The sequence below is a fragment of the Trachypithecus francoisi genome, unplaced genomic scaffold (assembly GCF_009764315.1).
Source record: "Trachypithecus francoisi isolate TF-2019V2 unplaced genomic scaffold, Tfra_2.0 Lachesis_group17, whole genome shotgun sequence".
NCBI lineage: Eukaryota > Metazoa > Chordata > Mammalia > Primates > Cercopithecidae > Trachypithecus > Trachypithecus francoisi.
In genome coordinates this window covers 105,075,179-105,100,139 of record NW_022681462.1, presented here as the reverse complement: position 1 = coordinate 105,100,139, position 24,961 = coordinate 105,075,179, and the positions used below count along the sequence as shown (strand labels likewise).

Sequence of the window (24,961 nt, the reverse complement as noted above, 5' to 3'; positions counted from 1 at the left end):
AGATGGGGTTTAGCCATGTTGCCCAGGCTGGTCTCAAACTCCTGGGCTCAAGCCATCTCCTGGCCTCGGCCTCCCAAAGTGCTGGGATTACAGGCGTGAGCCACTGTGACTTTCAGCTTTAAAGTACCTTTGTTTCCCTGAGCCATTCTTGGACACCCAGGATGAGAGGTGGCTTCAGGTTTAAGGTCTGTAGGTTTTCATAGAGGTAGGACGAATCTGTCCTCTTGGGCAAGTGAAGCTCTCCCACTCACTTGCCCAAGCTCTGGCTCCGCCCTGACTCTAACCCTCTCTCCCTTCCCGCCCCGCCCCTTCATTAACCCTTGCCTCAGCGGTAATGGACATTTAACACGGAATGTTTATGGCGGTAACACCAGCCGTCTCCACGTCATCTTTTTGTCTGTTACCACTAGAGGGGATTTTTTCAGATTTGGGAGAGGGATTTCAAATGACTTCCCTTCAAGCTGCAGGGCTGTCTTGGGCATCTTGACCTCCACACATTTCTGGGAGGACTCGTCGTGCAGCAGGACTTCAGGTGGTAAAGGTGGGCTTTTGCCAGCCAGAGGTGGGGTCTCTGTATACTCCATGGGGCCCTGGCTTTTGGGATCTGTCTGGACCACCCTCCCCTGGCTTTTGTAGCAGGGCTGTCACGGGGCTGTTGATGTGGAAATTCCCGCACCACAGATGGCCTTTCTCTGGCAGCTAAGGTGACCTTCATTCTGGGCCTGAGAGGGCCAGCTGGCCTGGAATTGAGGAAGAGAAAATGCAAGGTGCCCTGACCCCCAAGCCTTGCAAACCGAACCATTGCTCACCCGCTGGGTCCCATGGGAGTCTAGAGGTGTCTCAGACTCGGAAAGTCGAACCCGGGCCCCTGACTTAGCCTCACCTCCTCAGTTCTGTTTCTCAGCAGCTGGCTGCACTGTTCACCTGGCTGCTCAGAACAAAAGCTTTAATCTTTGACTTCTGTCTGTCGTTTCCCACATCATGGATCAGCAAAACCTGTCAGCTTTGCTTCCAGACTGCATCCCAGACCTTTGTCATCACCTCCACCCACACATGGGGTCCAGCTGCTGTCCTCGCCCACTGTGCTATTGCGGTCACCTTGGCTTGGCCTCCTGTCGTCGGATGCTGTTCCTCTAAGTCCTCTCTCAAGAGCAGGGTGACCCTTTTATAAAGCCGCTCCCGGATCCAGACCCTCTGTCTCATACAGAGCAACCCCCAAAGCTGCCGGGCGCCGGCCACTATCTCCTGCTCTCTGGCCTTGGCTTCCCCTGTGCCCACCAGGCCAGCCCACCTCTCCCCGCATTGTCTGGCATGCACTGCCTCGGGGCTTTCTCTGAGCCACTCTCATCCACCTGTCAGCGAGGCTTCCCTGGCAACCGTCTTGAACAGCAGCATGTGTCCCGGCCACTGTACCCTGCCTCACTCTTCCCCACGGCGCTTACCCCTGCCTTTGTCTGTCTCGGTCTGTCTGTCTGTCTCTTCCAACAGGAATAAAAACATAAATGTTCTTGCTCTACTCCTGGTGCCTAGAACTGTGCCTGACATTTGGTCGGCATCCACAAATGTTTTCAAACGAATGATTAACGAAACGAAAGGAGGCCAGGAAGTATCCAGAAGCATGGTCTTTGGGATGGACGGATGCTCCTGTGGCTTCGATGCTCTGTGAGAGCCCCAGGCCCAGCTCACCGTGGCTCTTTTTCCGCTGTACTCCGGGGCTGCTGTCCGCACTCTGCCTTCTGGACTGTCCCTCTCTCCCCTCCTGTCCCTGTCCCTCTGTTTCCTGGCCTCTCCTTCAAGTTCAGTAGTTTCCATTGCCCTCTTTGTTTTCCGAGTTTTATTTATTATATATACATATATATATATTTTTGGGATGGAGTCTTGCTGTTATGCAGGCCGGAGTGTTGTGGTACGATCTCAGCACACCGCAACCTCCGCCCCCTGGGTTCAAGCAGTTCTCCTGCCTCAGCCTCCCAAGTAGCTGGGATTACAGGTGCCCACCACCACACCCAGCTAAGTTTTGTATTTTTAGAAGAGACGGGGTTTCACCATGTTGTCCAGGCCGGTCTCGAACTCCCGACCTTAGGTGATCTGCCCACCTTGGCCTCCCACAGTGCTGGGATGACAGGTGTGAGCCACCGTGCCCGGCCTTGTTTTCCAAGTTTTAACGCCCTCTGCGTTGAAGAAACAACGGAGGCAGCACATACCTGCCCCTCCTGGGACGGCCAGGAGTCCATGACCCCCTGTTCCTGTGGGCTCGGCCCCCACCTCCCCAGGACCCTGGGTTCCTAAGGCTGGGCTCCTCTCTCCTTATGGATCTCACCGAGGAGGGCCCGTGTCCTGTCACCTAAGGAGATGTGGGGCGTGGATTTGTTGTCTGTGAACGGAGCCGCTAAGCCTGGAGCTCCTTGGGCACCTCGGCTGTTTCCTTGAGCTGTTTCTCAGCCTCCCTCCACTGTGCCCAGCTCTGCAGAGGCCCCGTGTCTGTTGTTGGCCATGCCGTGTGGAGACCCCCTACTCCACTCTGTGTAGGAATCGTTTGTCCCACAGACCAGATGGAACTCCTTGGGGTGGGCGAGTCGTAGGCCTTCAACCAAGGCTCACTGACCAGGGCTGGCATGTACTTGGTGCCTGGTGCCTGACCTTGGGGCTGCTGTGGAAGCTTCTCGGTGGAGGCTCATGATTGGTGCTTAAGTGAGTGGGGAGAACCCGGCCTGGGGGCCCAGACAGCCCTTCCAGGCGCCAGGAGGGCTGCACGCCTTGCCTCCAGGCCTGCTCACTGTCACTGGCTGCCCGGCTTTTGCAGTTCCCATCACTGTTTATTCCTTCCTCTGTGTAGGAGTCGGTGTCCTGCCTGCGCTCAGGATGAGGGGGGATCTGGCCCTGGCGGGCGTTCTAATCAGCCTGGCCTTCCTGTCACTGCTGCCGTCTGGACATCCTCAGCCGGCTGGTGATGACGCCTGCTCCGTGCAGATCCTCGTCCCTGGCCTCAAAGGTAACCACTCCCTGAACTTTGGGCTGCTGGCCAGTGGCCACTGGGCCAGTTCAGAGACTCCTATGCAACTGGGAAGTTCCACAGAAAAGCACAAAGCCCGGGCAAATCTGCTCACCCCATTGGGCCTCAGTTTCCCCATCTGGAAATCAAGGGTTGGGCAACATGAAGTCTAAACTGTCTTCGGCCATGGAATTTCTAATTCTGAAGGTAGCAATTTATTTGCAACTCAGCCCTCTCCAGGGGGGCCTTGCTGGAAGGCACCTGGGTTTTTGTCAGACCCTGCACACATGGCCTCGTGTGATCCTCCCCATGAGATGATCTCATTTGGACCATTGTACGCATGAGGAAATTTGAGGCTCAGAGAAAATTTGCAGTTTGCGTAAGTTCCCCAAGTGTGCTTCTACATTGCTTCCTGAGAGCTCTTAATATTTTATTTTAAAAATTAAAAATTCCCTGCTGGTCTAGTGGCTAGGGGAAAAAAAAAGAAACAAACATTGTTTGTTTGTTTGTTTTCTTTTTGCTTTGTCTGCAATCTGCTCCCAGATAGAGATAGTTCTGCATGTCAGGCATGGGTGAGAAAGTCCCTGAGGCTGCAGTATCTGAAGCCTTCCGAGTAGCATCTTCAAGTAAGAAAATCACCAGCTTCTACAAAGCAGAGGCAACAGGTCCCCAAACCTGGTGGAGCCCAGTGTGAAATGAAAATGTGGGCCCCTTGTTCAAAATTACAGAACCCAAGAAGGGACAGCAGAGTGTGTGCCAGTGTCGGGTGGCAGGGCCGGGGCTGCACGGGCCGCGGCAGAGTCCAGGCCGCAGCTGAGGGGAGTCACATGGGTGCTGAGGAGGTGGAGGGGCACATTGACCTTCTGCGCCCTGAACCAAGTCCGCCTCCTCCTCATCCCCACGCAGGCTGCTTGGGCCTTCAGTGTCTCTTGTGGAGTGGCTGCAGCTCTTTTTATTGAAACATTAGAGAAAAGTGGATTCAAACCCACGATCAAAATCGTCACCCTAAAAGACAAGCCCTCTTCTGGGGCACAGGGTCCGAACAGCTCAGGGCCACCCTGCCAGGCCACGCAGCTCTGGATGGGGGCTCTTTTCTGGCTTGTTCACCCTGCTGTTGGAAACCAAGTGGGCCGCCCACAGCCCAGACAAGCCGAGTGGTCTTTGTGCTTTTATTTCTGATGAATACACTTGCTTTAGAAAATGTTTAATTATGTTGGAAGCAACTTAAACTGTTGGACGTGTATGGCTCTCTCAGAAGTTTTGGTGAAAGTGGCTTTGGCCCTGGGCCGGGCGCGGTGGCTCAAGCCTGTAATCCCAGCACTTTGGGAGGCTGAGACGGGCGGATCACGAGGTCAGGAGATCGAGACCATCCTGGCTAACACGGTGAAACCCCGTCTCTACTAAAAAAATACAAAAATCTAGCCGGGCGAGGTGGCGGCGCCTGTAGTCCCAGCCACTCGGGAGGCTGAGGCAGGAGAATGGCGTAAACCCGGGAGGCGGAGCTTGCAGTGAGCTGAGATCCAGCCACTGCACTCCAGCCCGGGCGACAGAGCGAGACTCCGTTTCAAAAAAAAAAAGAAAGTGGCTTTGGCCCTGACTTCGTGGTCGCATGTGTGGGTTTGTGAGTGGAACCTTCAGCTTTAAGTTGGAAACCATGGCTGTGGAGAGCTGGACTTTAGGCTGGGGAGGTCACGTCCCTACCTTATGTGGTGGGTGCCCCCGAGTCCCTACCATTCTCTTCCCTGCGCCCTGCCAGGTCTGTGGCCCGCACTATGGGGGCCGTGGGGTGGGCTCCAGGGTCCTTTCTGGATGCTGCCTTTCCCAGGTGCTGTTGGGAGGGCCCTTCCCAGCCGTCCACGTCCTGGGTCCCCTGGATATGCCTCATTTCCCACATGGGTAGGGTCCCTCCCCAACCTTCACAGGCTGGGAAGTGGGGCAGATCTGAGTGTGCTGTGGTCAGCTATGCTGTGTGATGGGTCACCTGTCCTTCCAAGCCTTGGCCTCCTGGTCCGTGAGGTTGGGAAGGCAATGCCAGCTTTGGGTTCTGTGGGGATGCAATGGTGGCACCAGGAGTGGGCACATGGTGACCGGGGACCCAGCCCCTGCTCCCGGCTCTGGGACAGTGACTTACAAAGCACTAACCCTGTGCAGGCAGTGAGCCCAACCAGGGAGCAGATCAGGTGTCTGTCCAGCACGTGCCCCACGAGTCTGCAAGTGAGAGGTGAGCACCAGGGGTGAGGAACGGTTTAGAAGGATTTAGGATGCCCAGTGTGTCAGAAATTGGGTTACTCAATGGGGAAAATGATGTGTGCCAGCAGACTTCATCCCTGCCAGCCACAGCATATGCTGTAGCACCCCAGGGCCACTGGAGGTCAGAGAGGAGAGGCAGCGTGCAGTGCAGTGCCGCTGGAGGTCAGAGAGGAGAGGCAGCGTGCAGTGCAGTGCAGCTGGAGGTCAGAGAGGAGAGGCAGCGTGCAGGGCAGTGCCGCTGGAGGTCAGAGAGGAGAGGCAGCGTGCAGGGCAGTGCAGCTGGAGGTCAGAGAGGAGAGGCAGCGTGCAGGGCAGTGCAGCTGGAGGTCAGAGAGGAGAGGCAGCGTGCAGTGCAGTGCAGCTGGAGGTCAGAGAGGAGAGGCAGCGTGCAGGGCAGTGCAGCTGGAGGTCAGAGAGGAGAGGCAGCGTGCAGGGCAGTGCCTACTTCTAAGGAAACAGACACACACGTAGTCAGCATTCATTCATTAGACAAACAGCTGTTGAGAATCTGCCGGGCAGGCTCCTGGCTGGGATGAAGAAGCCGTGGTCTGTCTCCTCACAGTCCCGCCATTCAGCCCAGGACCTGGGGTGGCATCTGGTCTGCGAACACGGCACGCGCCCTCCCCCCGCACCACTTGCATTTTGGATCCTGAAACCTTTGCCGACTCCACATTTGGCTCAAGAATCTTCCTGGGCACATGCGCCAGGTGCCACTGACTGCTGGTGGTGCTTGAATGACATTTATTTGTCATTCCAGGCCGAATAATAATATATCATCTTTACAGTTAGAGAGAATGACAACTCCTTTTAATGGGAAAAAAGCAGTCTTTTTTTTAGTGGTTAAAAAAATGACTGTAGGTGGGAAAACATGTATCTGTATTAACAAATGTGTTGCCCAGAAATGTGAAAGGTTGTAGTTCTTCTTATAGGTTTTATCAAATTAAATTTTTTTTTTGCTTTTTTTTTCCTTTTTGCGATGGAGTTTTCTCTTGTTGCCCAGGCTGGAGTGCAGTGGTACGACCTTGGCTCACGGCAGCCTCTGCCTCCCGGGTTCAAACGATTCTCCTGCCTCAGCCTCCCAAGTAGCTGAGATTACAGGCACGCACCACCATGCCTGGCTAATTTTTGTATTTTTAGTAGAGACGGGGTTTCACCGTGTTGTCCAGGCTGGTCTTGAACTCCCACCCGCTTCGGCCTCCCAAAATGCTGGGATTGCAGGTGTGAGCCACCACGCCTGGCCTATCAAATTCATTTAAAAATCATTCACTGCCATTCTTTAAAACAACACTGGTAAAGCCAGTAATGGGGCCTGAATAACATGCGCTGTGGAGGTTTGCTCTTCTGACATCTGACGGCCGGGTGCCGTCTCCCCTTGTGTAGAACGAGCCAAGCAGGATGAGGTCTCGGCTTCCTCCTCTCTGACTCCCACGGCCCTGGGGTGCCGTGGCACTTGCTGTGGCCGGCAGGGATGTGAAGTCGCTGGCACACGAGTTTGTTCAGCCTTAGAAGCCAGTGGCACGACAGTCAAGCACTGTCCACGGATCTTCCTCAACTGGCTGTAAATATGTCGAAATACCTTAGGTTCTCCATAAAATAACTGGCATATGCCTTCCTAGCTGGGTGGGAAATGACCCCAAATGCAATCTAGGTAAAAGATTTTTGTTCGTAGATTTGTACATGATTTGCAGGGAAGCCAGGCAAATAGTAAATGCCAGCCACGTTTCGTTTCTTTGAGCAAGGAGAGAGCCGTGTTGTGATAATGGTGGGAAGTGAGCCAGCGGTTGAAATGTTAGCTTCTCCTGGCAGAGAAATAACTTGTCATTAGAACTATGTAGTCAATCATCTGAAAATGAAAAGGATGTGGGAAAAATTCATTGCGCTCACTGGGTCTACATTACAAAATGCACAGTGCTGAGTGGGGAGGTGTATAGAAATCCTGCTCTGGGGTCATTACCTGCAGGGACATACATCTTTGTGACCCCTGGGACCAGTGGACAATGAACACTTCAAACCCTGCCAAATTGGCCAGGTGCAGTGGCTCACGCCTGTGATCCTGGCACTTTGGGAAGCTGAGGTGGGAAGATGACTTGAGCCCAGGAGCTTGAGACTACCCAGGGCAACATAGTAAGACCCCATCTCTGGAAACAATAACGACAACAACAAGAAAACAAACAGCCCTGCCAAATTGTGAACAGTGCTTGAAAACAGCCTTGGTTCTTAAGATGCGTGGACAGGGCAAGTCTGCAAGGCGGAGGCGATGGGGACTGCAGAGAAACCACGGCAGCCGCGCCATGGATGGTAGGCCTCTGTACTCTCTGGTCTTCAATGCTGCTAGTCCCGAACCAGAGATTAAAATACTTTTTCTCGTGACAACCAGCACAGTGTCTTCCAGGGCATATTTTGTTCAATCCTCATCAGAGCTGAGGAGGGCCAGGCTGGGAGGGCTTACGCTGGGTTTTGCGCAGGAAGGAAAGCAGTTTCTGACTCCAAGTTTGGGCTCCCCACACTGCAGGCACAGCCCTGAGGCATTTGGGGTACCTGCTGCCCAGCGCTGGCTGAAATGCGCCGGGCCCTGTTCAACTGCAGACACAGGTCCATTAAGCAGAGCCCTTGGGAGATGGCGTTTAAGTGGATTTTGTGATTAGCTGAGATATATGAAGAAAATCCATGTTAGATCCTCTTCTTTAGAAAATCTTGCTGTTTTTAATGACTTACTATTCTTTCTTTCCTGCTTTAGTAACGAGAGTTTGTCAGACACAGTGTAATGTGTGGTGCTTTTCAGAGTCCTTCCCTGCCTCCAGTTGTTACTATGAACTATTTTTCTTTTGATTTTTTTTTTTTTGTTTTTTTGCTTTTTTAGAGACAGGATCTTGCTCTGTCACCCAGGCTGGAGTGCAGTGGTGCAATTAACTGCAGCCTCCAACTCCTGGGCTGAAGAGCTCCTCCCACCTCAGCTTCCTGAGTCGCTGGGACTGCAGGTGCACAGCAACGCACCCTGCTAATTTTTTGAGACAGAGTTTCACTCTTGTTGCCCAGGCTGGAGTGCAATAGCGTGATCTCGGCTCATCGCAACCTCTGCCTCCTGGGTTCAAGTGATTCTCCTGCCTCAGCCTTCAGAGTAGCTGAGATTACAGGCACCCACTACCACATCCGGCTAATTTTTGTATTTTTGGTAGAGACGGGGTTTCACCATGTTGACCAGGCTGGTCTCGAACTCTTGACTTCAGGTGATCCACCCGTCTTGGCCTCCCAAAGTGCTGGGATTACAGGTGTGAGCCACCATGCCTGGCCCCTGCTAATTTTTGTGTAGAGATGGAGTCTTGCTATGTTGCCCAGGCTGCCTTTAAGTGATCCTCCTGCCTTGACCTCCCAAAGTGCTGGGATCACAGGCACGAGTCACTCTACCTGGCCAACAAGTTTTCAAAAATCAGATTAGAGACAAGCAGATGGTTGCAGGTGGAGGTTGGTCAGAAGCTATCATGACAAGCTTGTCCTTACTGCTTTGTCTTTAGGAGGAGAGGAGACAAGGGTGAGTAGTCATGCTGGTTAGTGAGTCTCGCTCTGAGGTTTTGACGCCTGAGGAAGGCGTGGTAAAGACACACTGGTGTGCCAGCACATCCCAGCTTGGACATGTCACTTGATTCTCACAGCTGCGTCTTCACCTGTAGAGTGGACACAGTGCCCGACCCATGGTGAAATTATTATGCAAATGAGTGAATGCCGTGTACAAACTCCAGGAGCTTTCTTAAGCAGTTTGAGAAGAGCTGGCAGACCTGCTTAGTGTTAATTCTCTACGAGTACTGTTGGAGCACTCGCCTTCTTCCTGGTGCTCTGGGGGACCCAGGGTTGGGTGAGATGGAGCTGTGTCTTCTCGGAGCTTTCAGCCTGTGGGAGAGAGAGCAGACTGCTCTCATGTAGGTGGTGTGAAATGCTTTATGAAGGAAATATTCTTCTGCCCTCCTCTCGGCCACAATCACTGTTGGCCTGGTCCATGGCGTGGGTGGTCAAGTTATCCCTATGAGCGCCAGGCATGAAGTCGCTGGGCTGCCTGCTGCCCCAGGCTCACGGCTTGCTTTGCCCAGCCACCTGGCTTTCCGTCAGCCCTTCCAGCCCTTCCCCCTCATCTGTGCACCTGCTGACCCTGTCCTCGGAACACTTCTTACTCTGTGCCTAGCTACCCTGCTCAGCAGCTCAGCCTGAGAGCCACCCCTCAGAGGGGCTTTTCGGATCTTGCTGTCTAAATGATGGCTCCTTTGTTGAGGTGATTGCCTCATTTTATTCTTGCGTCCCATGTTGCTAATGAGAATTCTTATGTCAATCTGATTCTCATTCACAGGCATGCAGTCTATAAAACTGTTTTCCCCTCCTGGGTAGCTGACAGAATTTTCTCTTTATTCTCAGTGTCCTGCGGTGTCGCTCTGACATATCTGAGTTCCTTCTCTCTGATTTTCCCCATGTGGTTCTCTGCAGGCCCTTTCACAGCATTCTTTCATGGCTTTCCTTCGTACTGGGCAATCACAGCTACTGAATCTTCCCAGCCATGAAGGCTTTGTTCCTCTCCTTCCGGAAATGCTATAAGATGGCCATTGGCATTTGTAAGTTTTTCCTTCAACTCTCAACTTCATAACTTCAAAACAAACAAACGACACCTGCATTTCTTACTAGTACTGCCCTGTGAACGATGCTTCCTCCTCACCCCTGGCTTCACGAGGCCTCTTCGTCCTTGGCCACTGGGGACTCGCCTTTCTGCGGAGTGGCTGCCACACATCTCTGCTCGGCTCTTTCCGCTGCAGTGTGCTGTTGTTCACGGACTGGCCTCTCCCATGTTATGAGGACCTCAGTTCACCGATTGCACAGTCAACCTCCACCTTTCTGTCTCCTCTGTTCTTTCTTCTGCACGATGCTGGTGCCCCTGAAACCTCTGGGGATTCTTAATGCTGAGTTTATCTTGTTAGTGGATATTTCTTGCTAAACTGTCAACACTTCTCTTTTCTTCTTACAAGCTAGGAAAGCAAACTTGAGAACTACTTGGAGCCTCAGGGCAGCGTGTGAGTGTCCACCGTGGGGCAGCCCAGGGGCAGCCCACAGGCTTTTCAGCAGGTGGCCCTGGGGGACTGGGGCTGGGGCACGGGGGTGATGTGGGGATGTGCCAGCTGCCGTCGCTGTGCTTTTCTCTTTGTTACTTGGATTTAAATGGAATGTCCCCTCCGTGAGGCCAGATAATCGGCTTTGGGGATTTTATGGAGGGATCTGTAATCTCAGCTGAGCCTCTCTCCAAGACAAGGTGCAAATGGAGAGTTACAGAGAAGCAAAGTTTATGTGAACGCTGGCACGATTGTGCAGAGAGGGAAGGTGAACTTGTAGCGTGTCAGTGCACACACATGCACACCCATGCACACCCATGCACATGCACACACACATGCACACCTACGCTCACACACATGCACACACACACACACATGCACCCACACACACACCTATGCACATGCACACACACACGCACACAGATGCACACACGCAGAGTGCACACACACGCACACACAGATGCACACACGCACACGTGTACACACACACATGCACACACGCGCACACACTCCCTCTCTGCAGCCATTCAGAGGAGGGATAGTGCAACAGGTAAGAAATGCGGCCTCATAAAAATGACTACAGAGCCGAATCCCAGCCAGCAGATCAGAGTGGTCCTGTTGAGAGAATCCAGAAGAGCCTCCCGGAGAACCAGGTGAGAAGGCAGACCCTGGACGGAGCCGGCTGACCAGGCAGGCTGGGCAGAGGGCACAGAGTAGGGGATGACCGGGATCCAAGGTAGAGACTACACTGAGGAGGGGCTCAAGTACTGGGCGTCATTGATCGCTAAATCCAGAGACATAATGGAATTCCATGTGTTTCAGGACAGTGGTTTTGGTGTGGATTAGAGTGCGGGGAGCAGACTGGAGCGGAGGGGTTGGTGCCCACAGGCCTTGCTGAGGCCCCGGCCTCACTGCGCACATCTCTGAACTGTGCCTTGTAGGGTGTCTCCACCCGTGATTCACCCTCTGTCTCCCGCACCTGCTGAGCCCCGGAAGCGGGTGGAGGTGCCCACCTGGTCACAGGCAGCCCCCACGGTGGAGGCCCTGGCTGAGCAGGAGCCTGTGCCTGGGGGACTCACGCTGACGGGGCCAGGGGGCGCTGACATAGTGCCCGAGGTCATCCTTCCCCGAGTACCAAGCAGACGAAGCGCCGGGAGAGGTCGGGGTCCCGCTTCCCGTGGGGGGCACCTGGAGACGCTGCTGCCCTTCTCATTGGTGTTAGGGTGGGGGAGAGCTGGCATTTAGATGGGGCGCTGTGTGCCCAGGGACAGACTGGGAGCCCACCAAGACGGGGAACTGGCGAGAGAAACACGCCCTTTCTAAGGGAGAAGGTAGGGCAGGGAGAGAAATAGGCCTAAAAACAGAATCAGGGGCACCCAGCGTAGGGGCTGGGCTGCGGGCAGCGGGGGAGGGCGTGGGGAGAAGGGGCCTGGGCGCCTGCAGGGACCCAGGGAGAGCCATTCTAACTGTTCTTCCTCCACACATCACTCTGGGACGCTGTGCTGGCCAGACAAGCTGCTAAATGGATGTGACTTCTTCCACAGGGGATGCGGGAGAGAAGGGAGACAAAGGCGCCCCAGGACGGCCTGGAAGAGTCGGCCCCACGGGAGAAAAAGGTACCTGCAGCCCTGGGCCGGCCCTCAGAGCTCTGAGGATGGAGGCACCACTTCTGCTAGAGCCGGGTGGGGAGGTGGGGGTGGTGGTTCCAGAGAGGACAGGCCCTGCCTTCTTGGTCCCAGGGAGGCAGACGGCACGGGGATTGGCTTGGGAGCAAGGAGGGGAGAATGCTCCTTCAGCAGTGCTCCGTGTGCTGACCTGTGCAGCCCAGGAGAGAAAGTGTGTCCTGGAACGCAGCAGAGGCTCCTGGCCTCTCTAAGCCTCACCTGTGAGATGGGAATAACAGCTTCCAGATCATCTGTGAGCGCTAAGTGGATCAGTGTCATTATGAAGACACTGTGTGGCAGGGTACACAGATAGGACCCTCATCACTGTGCATCTGTCTCCTCCTAAAGTCGGATGATCTGCCTGCCTTGTGGGACTGTGCCGAGGCTCATGAGAGCCAGATCATACACATAAAGGAAATGTATCATGTGTAAAGTAGCTGCACAGTACATGGCAGGGGTTAAACACATGGTGGCTATTATCTTTATATACTCCTTGTTAGTACTTTAAATTTTTTAAAATGTTTTTTCTTTTTCTTTTCTTTTTGTTTTTTTTTGAGACAGAGTCTTGCTCTGTCACCTAGGCTGGAGTGCAGTGGCACAGTCTTGGCTCACTGTAACCTCCACCTCCCAGGTTCAAGCCTTTCTCCTGCCTCAACCTGTTGAGTAGCTGGCATGTCCTATCATGCCCAGCTAATTTTTTTTTTTTTCTTTTTTGGTATTTTTGGTAGAGACTGGTCTTCACCTTGTTGGCCAGGTTGGTCTCAAACTCCTGGCCTAAAGCAATACATTTTTTTCCAAGTCATTAAAAATTGTCTCTAGAAATGCTTTCTCAATATGTATACATCATTCTGTGAGAACATATACTACAGTTAGCCAACCCCCCAACCAATCTTTTAACATTGGAGAGTTAAGTTGTTGCCAATTAAAAAAAATTATTATAACAACACAAAGATGATTAAATATATATTTAAGCCCATACACTGTTTTTGAAATGTTTTTGAGGTGTAATTTTGGACATTCCCATTTTGAGATTACAGTGCAATCAGTTTTGACCATTGCACCCACCTGTACCCTCGTCCTGAGCAAGAGCTGGAACATTCTTGTTTCATTTAGCGTAATGCTCTCTAGGTTCCTCCAGGTCACAAATGGTAGGATTTTCTTATATTTCAAGACTGAATAATATTCTGTTATATATATGCCATGTTTTCTTTATCCACTGATTGGTCAACGGATGCTTAGGTTGTTTTCATACAACGGCCGTTGTGAATAATGCTGCAGTCAGCATGAAACTGTAGGGATCTCTTTGAGATCCGATTTCATTCCTCTGGCTGTGAACCCAGTAGTGACATGGCCGGGCCATGTGGTAGTTCTGCTTTTGATGTTTTCAAGGAGCCTCTGTACTGTTTTCCATTCCCAGCAGCGATGTCTAAGGGCTCCCCTTTCTCCACATCTTCTCCAATGCTTACTCTCTTTTGACTTTTTGATACCAGCCATCCTCACAGGCGTGAGGTAATGTCTCATTGTGGCTTCAGTTTCTATTTTCCTAATAATTGATGATGTTGAGGACCTTTCCGTATACCTGTTGGACATCTGTATGTCTTCTTTAGAAAAATGTCCGCCTGTAATCCCAGCACTCTGGGAGGCTGAGGCGGGCAGATCACGAGTTCAGGAGATCCAGACCATCCTGGCTAACACGGTGAAACCCTGTCTCTACTAAAAATACGAAAAATTAGCCGGGCATGGTGGTCGGCGCCTGTAGTCCCAGCTACTCAGGAGGCTGAGGCAGGAGAATGGCGTAAACCCGGGAGGCGGAGCTTGCAGTGAGCCAAGATCACGCCACTGCACTCCAGCCTAGGCGACAGAGCGAGACTCCTTCTCAAAAAAAAAAAAAAAAAAAAAGTGTATTCAGATTCTTTGCCCATTTTTAAATTGGGTCATTTGTTTTTTGGCTATTGAGTTGTATGAATTCCTCATATATTTTAGATATTAACCTCTTATCAGATACATGGTTTGCAAATACTATCTCCCGTTCCATCGGCACCTTTCTGTTTTGTTGGTTGCTTTCTTTGCTGTGCAGAAACTTTTGGATAGGTTAGTCCCACTTATTTATTTTTGCTTTTGTTGCCTGTGCTTTTGGGGTCATATAAAAAAAAAATCACTGCCAAGACCAATGTCAAGGAACTTTTCCCTTATATTTTCTTTTAGGAGTTCTGTGATTTCAGGTATTACATTTAAGTCTCCTATTTCGAGCTGATTTTTATGTATGGTATAAGACAAAGATTCAGTTTTGGTTTTTTTTGCATGTGAATTTTCAGTTTTCCCAATAGCATTGTGTATTCTTTGTGCCTTTGTTGAAGGTTAGTTGACTGTATATGCACGCACGGGCTTATTTGTGTGCTATCTATTCTGCTCCATGGTCTGTGTGTCTGTTTTTATGCCAGTGCTCGTTTGAGCAAGTATACTGCTTTGATTACCATCTATCCGTAATATAATTTAAAATCAGGAAGTGTGATGCCTTCAGCTTTGTTTTTCTTGCTGAAGACGGCTTTGGCGATACATGACCTTTTATGGATTCACATGAATTTTAGGATTTTTTTTCCATTTCTGTGAAAAGTGCCTTTGGAATTTTGATAGGGATTGCACTGAATCTGTAGATTGCTTTGGGTAGTGTGGACATTTTGAAATATTAATTCTTTTGATCCATGAACATGAGATATTTTTTCCATTTATTTGTGTCTTCAATGTTTCATAGTTCTCAGTGTACAGGTACACAACTCTTCCTTGGTTAAATTTATTCCTAAATATGTCATTCTGTTTGGTGCTACAGTCAGGGAGACTGTTTCCTTACATTTCTTCAGGTAGCTTGTTGTTAGTGTATAGAAATGCTGCTGATGTTCGCGTGTTGATTTTGTATCCTGCAACTTTACTGAATTTGTTTGTTAGTGCTAACCAGTTTGTAGTGGAGTCTTTAGGGTTTTATTTATATAAGATTATGCCATCTGCAAACAGAGCCAGCTTTCTCTCTCCCTTTCCAATTTGGATCCCTCCCTCCCTCCCTCCCTCCCTCTCTCTCCCTTTCTCTTCCTTTCTTTCTCTCTCTTTCTCCCTTTCCTTTTCTTTCCTTCCCCTTTCCTTTTCTCTTTCTTGCTTAATTGTTCTGGCTAGGACTTCCAGCCCTATATTGAATACAAGAGGTGAGAATTGGCATCCTTGTCTTGTTTCTGATTTTAGAGTAAAGCTTTCGGCTTTTCAACAGTGAGTATGATGTTAGCTGTGGACTTCTCATATATGGCCTTTATTGTGTTGAGATGGATTCTTTGTATATGTGCTTTCTTGAGTGCTTTTATCATGAAACAACATTGAGTTTTGTCAAATGTTCTTTCTGCATCTACTGATGATAATACGATTTTATTCTCTATTCTGTTGATGGGGTATATCACATTTATTGATTTCTGTATGTTGAACGATCAGCATAAATTTTGCTTGATCATGGTGTATAATCCCCCTCCTTTTTTTTTTTTTTTTTTCTGAGATGGAGTCTTGCTGTGTTGCCCAGGCTGGAGTGCAATGGCACGATCTTGGTTCACTGCAACTTCTGCCTCCTGAGTTCAAACGATTCTCCTGCCTCAGCCTCCCGAGTAGCTGGGATTACAGGCATGCACCACCATGCCCAGCTAATTTTTGTATTTTTAGTAGAAATGAGGTTTCACCATGTTGGCCAGGCTGGTCTTGAACTCCTGACCTTAGGTGATCCACCTGCCTTGACCTCCCAAAGTGCTGGGATTACAGGCATGAGCCACTGTGCCTGGCCATGTATAATCCTTTTAATGTGCTGTTAAATTTAGTTTGCTAGTATTGTGTTGAGGATTTTTGCATCTATGTTCATCAGGGATATTGGCCTGTAATTTTTTTTTCTTCTACTGTCCTCTTCTGGCTTTGGTATGAGGGTAATGCTAGCTTTGTAAAGCTAGTTCAGAAGTGGTCTCTCCTCTTCAGTTTTTTGTAAGATTTTAGAAGGATTGGTATTAATTCTTATTTAAATTTTTGGTAAAGTTTGGCATGAGGATACCAGGTCCTGGACTTTTCTTCGATTGGAGATTTTTGAGTACAGAATCAGTCTCGTTACTAATCTGTTCAAATTTATTATTTTTTCATTATTCAGTCTTGGTGGGTTGTATGTTTCTAGGAATTTGTCCATTTCTTGTAGGTTATTCAAACTTTTGATGTATAATTATTCATATTAGTCTGTTATGACCCTTCATATTTCTGTGGTATCAGTTGTCATTTCTCCATTGCATTTCCGATTTTATTTGAGTTATTTCTTTTTTCTTAGTCTAGCTAAGGTTTTGTCATTTTTTTTTTTTTTTTTTTTTTTGCTTTTTCAAAAAGCAACTCAGTTTTGTCGCTTTGCTATCGCTCTTCTAGTCTCTATTTGATTATTTCTCCTCGGATCTTTGTTATTTCCTTACTTCTAACTTTGGGCTTCGTTTGTTTGTCTTTTTCTAGTCCGTTATGGTGTAAAGTTAGATTGTTTATTTGTGATCTTTCTTTTCCTTTCATGTAGGTATTGTTATAAACTTTCCTCTTAGAATATCTTTTTGCTGTATCCCATAAGTTTTTGTATGTTGTGTTTTCATTTTCATTTGTTTCAAGATATTTTTTGATTTCTTTTTTGACTCGTTGATTGTTCAGGAATGTCTTGTTTAATTTTCTCGTATTTGTGAATTTTCCAGTTTTCCTTCTCTTGCTGATTCCTAGTTTTATACTGTTGTGGTTAGAAGAGATGCTTGATATGATGTCAGTCTCCTTGAATTTGTTAAGACTTGTTTTGTGGCCTAATGTATGATGTATCTCGAAGAATGTTCCGTGTGCACTGGAGAGGAACGTGTTTTCTGCAGCTGTTGGATGGAGTGTTCTCTGAATGTCTGTTAGCTCCATTCGGTCTAAAGTGTAGTTTATATACAGTGTTTTCTTATTGATTTTCTGTCTGGGTGATCTTTCCATTGTTGAAAGTGAGGTATTAGCCGGGCGCGGTGGCTCAAGCCTGTAATCCCAGCACTTTGGGAGGCCGAGGCGGGTGGATCACGAGGTCAGGAGATCAAGACCATCCTGGCTAACATGGTGAAACCCCGTCTCTACTAAAAATACAAAAAACTAGCCAGGCGTGGCGGCGGGCGCCTGTAGTCCCAGCTACTTGGAGGCTGAGGCAGGAGAATGGCGTGAACCTGGGAGGCAGAGATTGCAGTGAGCCGAGATCGCGCCACTGCACTCCAGCCTGGGTGACACAGCGAGACTCCGTCTCAAAAAAAAAAAAAGGGAGGTATTGATGTCCCCTACTATTAGTGTTTGCTATCTATTTTCCCTTCAGATCTGTTAATATTTGCTTTACATATTTAGGTGCTCCAGTGTTGAATGTGTATATATTTGTAATGATTATGTTTTCTTGATGAATTCACTCTTTATCATTATATAAAAGCCTTTTTTTTACTCTTGGCTACAGTTTTTGACATAGTCTATTTTGTCTGATATAAAATAAATACAGCTACTCCTATTCTGTTTTGGTTTCAATTTGTGTGGAATATCTTTTTCCATCCCTTCATTTTTAGTCTATGTGTGACCTTAAAGCTGAAGTGTGTCTTTTGTAGGCAGTGTATATAGTTGGGTCTTCTTTTCATTTTTATTTTTTATTAAGCTGCTCTATGTCTTTTGATTGGATAATTTAATCTATTTACATTTAAAGTAATTATTGATAGCTAAGGATTTGCCATTGCCATTTTGTTAATTGTTTTCTGGTCACTTGGTAGATCCTTTGTTCCTTTCTTCCTGTCTTGCTGTTTTCCTTTGTTGTTTGATACTTTTCTTTAGTAGTGTGTGTGCTTTGATTCCTTTTTCTTTCTTTTGTGTGTGTACTAGATTTTTTATGTATGGTTACCACAAGGCTTATATAAAACATTTTATAGTTATAACAGTCTATGCTAAACTGATAACTTTGATCACACACAAAACTCTACACTTTTACACCCATCCCCCATTTTATGTTTTTGATATCACAATTTACATCTTTTTTATTGTACATCTATTAACAAATTATTGGACCAGGTACAGTGGCTCATACCTGTAATCCTGGCACTTTGGGAGGCCAAGGCGGGTGGATCATGAGGTCAGGAGTTCAAGACCACCCTGGCCAGCATGGTGAAACCTCATCTTTACTAAAAATACAAAAATTAGCCAGGTGTGGTGATGTGCACCTGTAGTCCCAGCTACTCAGAAGGCTGAGGCAGGAGAATCACTTGAACCCGGAAGGTGGGGCTTACAGTGAACTGAGATGGCACCACTGTACTCCAACCTGGGCGACAGAGTGAGACTCCATCTCAAAAAAAGATAAATAAATAAAATATATTAGCTGGGTGTGGTGGCACGTGCCTGTAGTCACGGCTGAGGCAGGAGGATTGTTTGAGCCCAGGATCTGGGGGCTGCAGTGAGAGAGTGAAACCCTGTCTCTAAAAACAAACAACAACACAACAAATTCTTGTGGCTATGGTTATTTTTAATATCTTTGTCTTTTAACCCTTATACGAGAGTTATATATGATTTACACATAACCATTACACCATCAGAGTATTCTGAATTTGACTATTGTTATCATTTGGATGTTTGCCCCCTCTAAAACTCACACTGAAACTTAACTTTAATATAGTATTGAGAGATCGGACCTTTAGGAGGTGATTGGATCATGAGTTCTCTGACGTTATGAATGACTGCTCCATTTATGAGTTAATAGATGAATGGGTCATTACAGGAGTGGGTTAGTTATCATGAGAGTGGGACTATTGTAAAAGCCAGGTGGCCTCTCTCATGACCCCCCTTACTGTATGATGCCCTGTGCTACCTCAAGACTCTGCGGAGAGTCCTCATCAGATGTGGCCTCTTGACCTTGGATTTCCCAGCCTCTGGAACCGTAAAAATAATTTCTTTTCTTTGTAAATTACCCAGTCACAGATATTCAGTAATGGCAACAGAAAACAGACTAAGACAAGTATATAGTTTTGTCAGTTATCTCTACACTTTTAAATGTTTTCATGTTACTAATGAGCATCGTTTTGTTTCAGCTTGAAGAATTTTCCTTTACCTTTCTGGTAAGGGAAGTCTAGTGGTGGGGAACTTCTTTAGCTTTTGTGTATCTGGGAGACTCTTTATGTTTCCTTTATTTCTGAAGGATGGCTTTGCATAATCTCATTGCCAGTTTTTTTCTTTCAGTACTTTGAATATATGATCCCACTTTCTCCTGGTCTGCAAGTTTTCTGCTTAGAAGTCTGCTGATAGCCTTATAAGGGTTCTCTTGGATGTGATGAGTTTCTTTTCTCTTTCTGCTTTCAAAATTCTCTTCTTGTCTTTGATTTATGGTAGTTTGATTATAATGTATCTTGGTGAAGTTTTCTGAGGGTTGAACCTATTTGGAGACTTTAAATTTCATGTACCTTGATGTCCACATCACTCCCAAGTTTGGAAAGTTTTTTAGGCATTAATTCTTTAAATAAGCTTTCTATTACCTTCTCTCTATATTCTTCTAATGCAACTTCCATAATGTGAATGTTAGCTTTCTTGATGGTATCCTTTAGATCTCATAGGCTTTCTTAATTTCTTTTAATGCCTTTTTTCTTTTTTCCTCTCTGATTGGATATTTTTAAATGACCTATCATCAAGCTCACATGTTCTTTCTTTTCTTTTGTTTGATCTGTTCTGCTGTTGATGCTCTCTACTGCGTTTTAAATTTTATTCATTCTGTTCTTCAGCTTTAGAGTTTCGTTTGGTTCTTTCTTAAAAAAATAATCTCTGTCTCTTCACTGAATTCCTCATTTTTAATGTATTGTTTTTCTAATTTTGTTGAGTTGTGTGTCTATGTTCTCTTGTATCTCACGGAGCTTCCTTAAAGTGATTCTTTTTAGTTCTTTGTTAGGCAGTTTGTAGATCTCCATTTCTTTGGGATTGGTTTACTAGAGTATTACTGTGTTCCTTTGGCAGTGTCATGTTTCCTTGATATTTTATATTCCTTGACGTCTTGCATTACTGTTTTTTCATTTGAAAAAGCAGTCACCTCCTCTAGTTTTTATGACTTTTCCTGGGAGAGAAATTTCTTTACTAAACAGCCTGGCTAGGGATTCTGAGGCTCTCTCAGTCCATTTCTATGGAGGCACCTGCTCCACACCTTTTGCTTCTCTTGGAGAGGGGTGAACTTTTTAAGAGTATATGCCTTTTATTGATCCCACAAAGCCAGTCTAGGTGCTGTGAGCCTCTCATTAGTTTCCCCTAGGGCAGTGCTCTGAAATGCTCGAGTTCTTGTGCCTTCTCCCCATCCCACACAGTCAAGCGATCTGTCTGTGTGAGATGCTTGCACTTGCCATCTGTGGGGGTGCCTTTGGGGAGCTGGCGGAGGGATGGGTGAAGCATGTGAGCATTTGGGTGCCTGTGGACGAGCTGGGATGTTCACAGGAAAGGTGTCTCAATTGGCTTGTTGGGGGGCTTCCTAATAAAATCTGCAGAGCAATTATTGAGGTCCATAGCCTTTCTTCCCAGCTCCCAGTCTCTCCCAACTTCTCCTCCATGTCAGTCACCTCGGTATTGTAGGTGAGACAAGAAAGAAGCAGACCTTTCTGGGCAGCATCCTGCATGTCTGGGGAAGCTGGAAGCTCACTGACTACCCTTTCACTTACTCCAGTGGGAGAAATCATGGGCCAAGGGGGTCTCCCTGGGCGCTGAGCTATGTTTCCTGGGGAAAGGGTCACATGGGTAAAATGAAACTGTTCTTACCCTCATCAGTGCATCTGTTGGAGTTTTTTCTCTAACAGTGTGCTGGAACTTCTCCACTGGACTTCCAGACTCCTACAAAGACACTCGTGTTCATGGGGACTTGTCAAAATGGCAGCTTCTTTGGGGGGACTATGGTAGAAAGCCATCCTCCTAAGGTCACCCACGCGTGCGTGTCTTGTCTTCCTTATTAGAGTATACATTTCTCAAGGGTAGGGATTTGTGGATCACACTGCCAGCTGGCGAGTAAGTGGTTCAAAGTCCCCAACATAGTAGTTATTCCTAAGTATTAGATTGATAGACTTACAGAGGGTCTTGAAACGTACATAGACTACCCCAGAGATATGGGGTTAAAGTCTGATAGACTCTTTTCATTTCTACCTTTCAAAGAATCGTAATAAAAGATCCACAAACACAATGACTTGCTGATCCAAGGCTGCAAGGATTCTCTATTAAAACCTCTGAGGGGCCGGGCGCGGTGGCTCAAGCCTGTAATCCCAGCACTTTGGGAGGCCGAGACGGGCGGATCACGAGGTCAGGAGATCGAGACCATCCTGGCTAACACGGTGAAACCCCGTCTCTACTAAAAAATATAAAAAACTAGCCAGGCGAGGTGGCGGGCGCCTGTAGTCCCAGCTACTCGGGAGGCTGAGGCAGGAGAATGGCGTGAACCTGGGAGGCGGAGCTTGCAGTGAGCTGAGATCCGGCCACTGCACTCCAGCCCGGGCGACAGAGCGAGACTCCGTCTCAAAAAAAATAAAAAATAAATAAATAAATAAATAAATAAAACCTCTGAGGAATTCCCTTCTCCCTCCCTCTTTTCTTCCTTCCTTCTCCCACTTAGAAGTGGCAGCAGGCTTTTTCAGGCTCCGAGGCATGTCCCCACTGATGTTCAGGTGTGAGCCAGGCTTCCATGCTCAAGCAGGCCTCAGGTCCCTGCTGAGGGGTGGGCACAGATGGAGGGTGAGCCTGAGGCAGGATGTGCAGGAGAGCAACTGCTGAGACAGCGTTCTTGGCTGCCTTGTGGTGGGTGTGGGGCCATGGACCCAGCCCAGGGTGGGGGTTGGGGAAGGCACTCGGGAGGCTACTGGTAATTCAAGGTTTCTGAAATCTGGAGACGGGGAGGGCTAGGAGTCCATAAATGGATGTGGTGTTTGGCATCCCAGGGAGTCAGCTTAGGGCAGTGGCATTTAGCACTCAAGGGTCTACGCTATGCCTCAGCTTGGACCCATGACTTTGCAAAGTTTTTTTTTTTTTTTTTTTGAGACAGAGTCTCGCTCTCGCTCTGTTGCCCAGGCTGGAGTACAGTGGCATAATCTTGGCTCACTACAACCTCCTCTGCCTTCCGGGTTCAAGTGATTCTCCTGCCTCAGCCTCCTGAATAGCTGGGATTACAGGGGCCCACCACCACGCCTGGCTAATTTTTGTATTTTTAGTGGAGATGGGGTTTTACCACATTGGTCAGGCTGGTCTTGAACTTCTGACCTCAAGAAATCCACCCCCCTTGGCCTCCCAAAGTGCTGGGATTACAGGCATGAGCTGCCACACCTGGCAGACTTTGCAAAGTTATTTAACATCTCGATTATCTGAGTTGTCAAGCAGGGATAGTCATAACATTGTATTTACTTTTTCCAACGGTCACAGCCAGCATGGCAGCTTCTGACATCTCCAAAAGGAAGCACACCTCATCCTTTGTAGAGATGGGATCACAGGGTAATGGATCCAGAAATCTCACCTTCACACTTATGTTGGACCCTGAGATGCAGAGAATAGGCAACCACCCTGCCCATGGCCACATGGCTTGGACAGAACTGGAGCAGAAGCCCCATCTCTAGATGGACGTGGTTTGCTGGGAGGGAGGAATATTGTTAGGCACAATGTGGTCCCAGCTTCGGCTGAGCAGGGCAGAGACCACAGACGTGGAGCCAGACAGTTCTGGGCACACTGGGCCTGTCTGTATCGTGGCTCCACCACCTGTCAGTCATGTCAGCTTCTGGAATCAGCTTTGTCTTTCCAAGTCCCCTTTTTTCTGTACCTGTAAAATGGGGGTCGGGGGGTCGGAGGGGGGGGGGCGGGGATCTACCTCCCAGGACTCCCAGAAGGGTTAAAAGGAAGTATAGATGCACAGTGTCTTGGATGCAGCAGTTGCCTGGTGCCTAGTGGCCTGGTGACTGCTGTTACTATTTTCCGTTTGCACAAAAGAATGTCTGGGCCCCGGTGCTTTTATTCATGGGAACTCACTAGGGAATAGTGAGTTCTGCAATAACCAACTGACATTCTTTCTGATAATCGTGGCTGTTTCTGTCAGTTGTGAGTGCTCTGTTCTGGATAATGTTTATTCTCAAGGACATTAGGTCAGAGAGAGAATGGAATATGTTTACATATGATGTGGTATTTATGGGAATAAACTTAGGACTTTTTATATGCAACCTGGAACGAGTCTCCTCCCAGAGACCTAGGACACCCTGGGTACTCTGCCTGTGTGGTAAGCAGTGCTCGGGCCCCAGGGGGCTCAGATGTGCTGGGAACCAGGACCTCAGCCACCACCACCCTCCACACACTCTCCCTGGAGTCTCACTCTCCAGTGGGACACAGCCTTGCCAGCTCCCCTGGCCCACTGGCTTTTCTGCCCGTGGACTTGCTAGCTGGGTGCTAGTGGATAACTTTCTAGCTCATTGCAGCGGGGGCACAGGTGGCAGTTCCCTGATATCCAGTCACTGACATCTGTGGCTTCCATGGCATTATGCTGCAAGGACTGACCTGGAGAAAAACAGTGACCTCTGCGGGAACTTGGGGACCAAGACTTCCTGGTTTCTAGCATCCTGGGAACCACTGCAGTCCTGGGCAAACTGGGGGCTGCAACTCAACTTCCCCTGGGCATGATGACGCTGGGCACAATGATGCTGTGCACGACGACACTGGGCACGATGATGGGGGGCATGACGATGGGGTGAATCTGGGCATGATGACGCTGGGCTCAGTGATGGGGGCATGATGCTGGGCACGGCAACGCTGGACCTGATGACGGGGGGCATGATGAGCACGATGATGGGGTGGATCTGGGCACAACGACACTGGGCATGACGACGGAGGGCATGATGATGGGCATGACGATGGGGTGGATCTGGGCACGACACTGGGCATGACGATGGAGGGCACGGTGATGAGCGCGACAATGGGGTGGATCTGGGCACAACACTGGGCATGACGACGGAGGGCACGATGATGGGCACGATGATGGGCATGGCAATGGGGTGGATCTGGGCACGACACTGGGCTTGACGGAGGGCACGATGATGGGCACGACGATGGGATGGATTTGGGCATGACGGTAGATCTGGGCACGATGACGACGCTGGGCATGATGGCACTGGGCACGATGACAGGCTGCATCTGGGCATGATGGCTCTGGGCACAATGATGTTGGGCATGAAGATGGGACACGATGATGGGGTGGATCTGGGCACAATGACTCTGGACACGATGATGCTGAGCACAGTGATGCTGGGCACAATGGCAGGGTGGATCTAGGTATGACGCCACGGGGCATGACGGTGCTGGGCATGACAACAGTGTAGATCTGGGCACGACGGTGCTGGGCACAACGCTGCACATGATGACGCTGGGCATAACGCTGGGCATGATGACAAGGTGGGTCTCAGCACCTGTTCCAGTGCTTCGCGAAGGGACTTCTGAAGGGGAGGAGCATGCCTGGGAAGAGTGGGGCCTGGGTGTGATAGCCCTGCTCCCATGCCAGCCCTGCTGTTGCCCAGCCCGTGACCACTCCAAACCATTGTTTTCAACTTCTGATATCAAAATCATGGCCTTCATAGGGCATTGCTGCCATCACTGGCCCCGGGTCTGCAGATCCGCTCTCATCCTTGCGTCTTCAGGTCCTAGCATGAGACCTGACGTTCGGAAGGCCCTCCGTCCACTCTTGGAAAAATATCCTGAGGTTTCATATCTTCGAATACCTCTGCAACCTGTGGGTGATCCCTGTCTATGGCCAAGGGCCCCCCATCTGTATCGTCCTCCCTTCCCAGGTGAAGGAGCTGCCCCGCCGGGTTCTAGAGAGCTGGTCTGTGGGACGAGGCTTCCGGCCATGCTGGGTAGATGCTGTGTTCTCTGCTTGTCTCTGGAGTCAGGGCTCTGCTTCAGGTTTCCCC

At 49.0% G+C, this 24,961-nt stretch overlaps 1 protein-coding gene across 4 annotated transcripts in view; it reads left to right on the top strand.

The window, feature by feature from the left end:
* COLEC11 (collectin subfamily member 11) overlaps positions 1-24,961 on the top strand; it is a 47,535-nt gene that overhangs the window by 6,609 nt on the left and 15,965 nt on the right. The window contains exons 1-3 of one of the 4 annotated variants that reach the window (XM_033176654.1): positions 438-541; positions 2,837-2,992; positions 11,871-11,942. In XM_033176654.1, coding sequence (XP_033032545.1) covers positions 2,863-2,992; positions 11,871-11,942 — 202 coding nt within the window. In that variant the 5' untranslated portion in view covers positions 438-541; positions 2,837-2,862. Of the gene's footprint in view, positions 1-437; positions 542-2,836; positions 2,993-4,582; positions 4,749-11,870; positions 11,943-24,961 lie in introns of those variants that run through there. The other 3 variants (XM_033176653.1, XM_033176652.1, XM_033176655.1) reach the window with 3 other exon arrangements.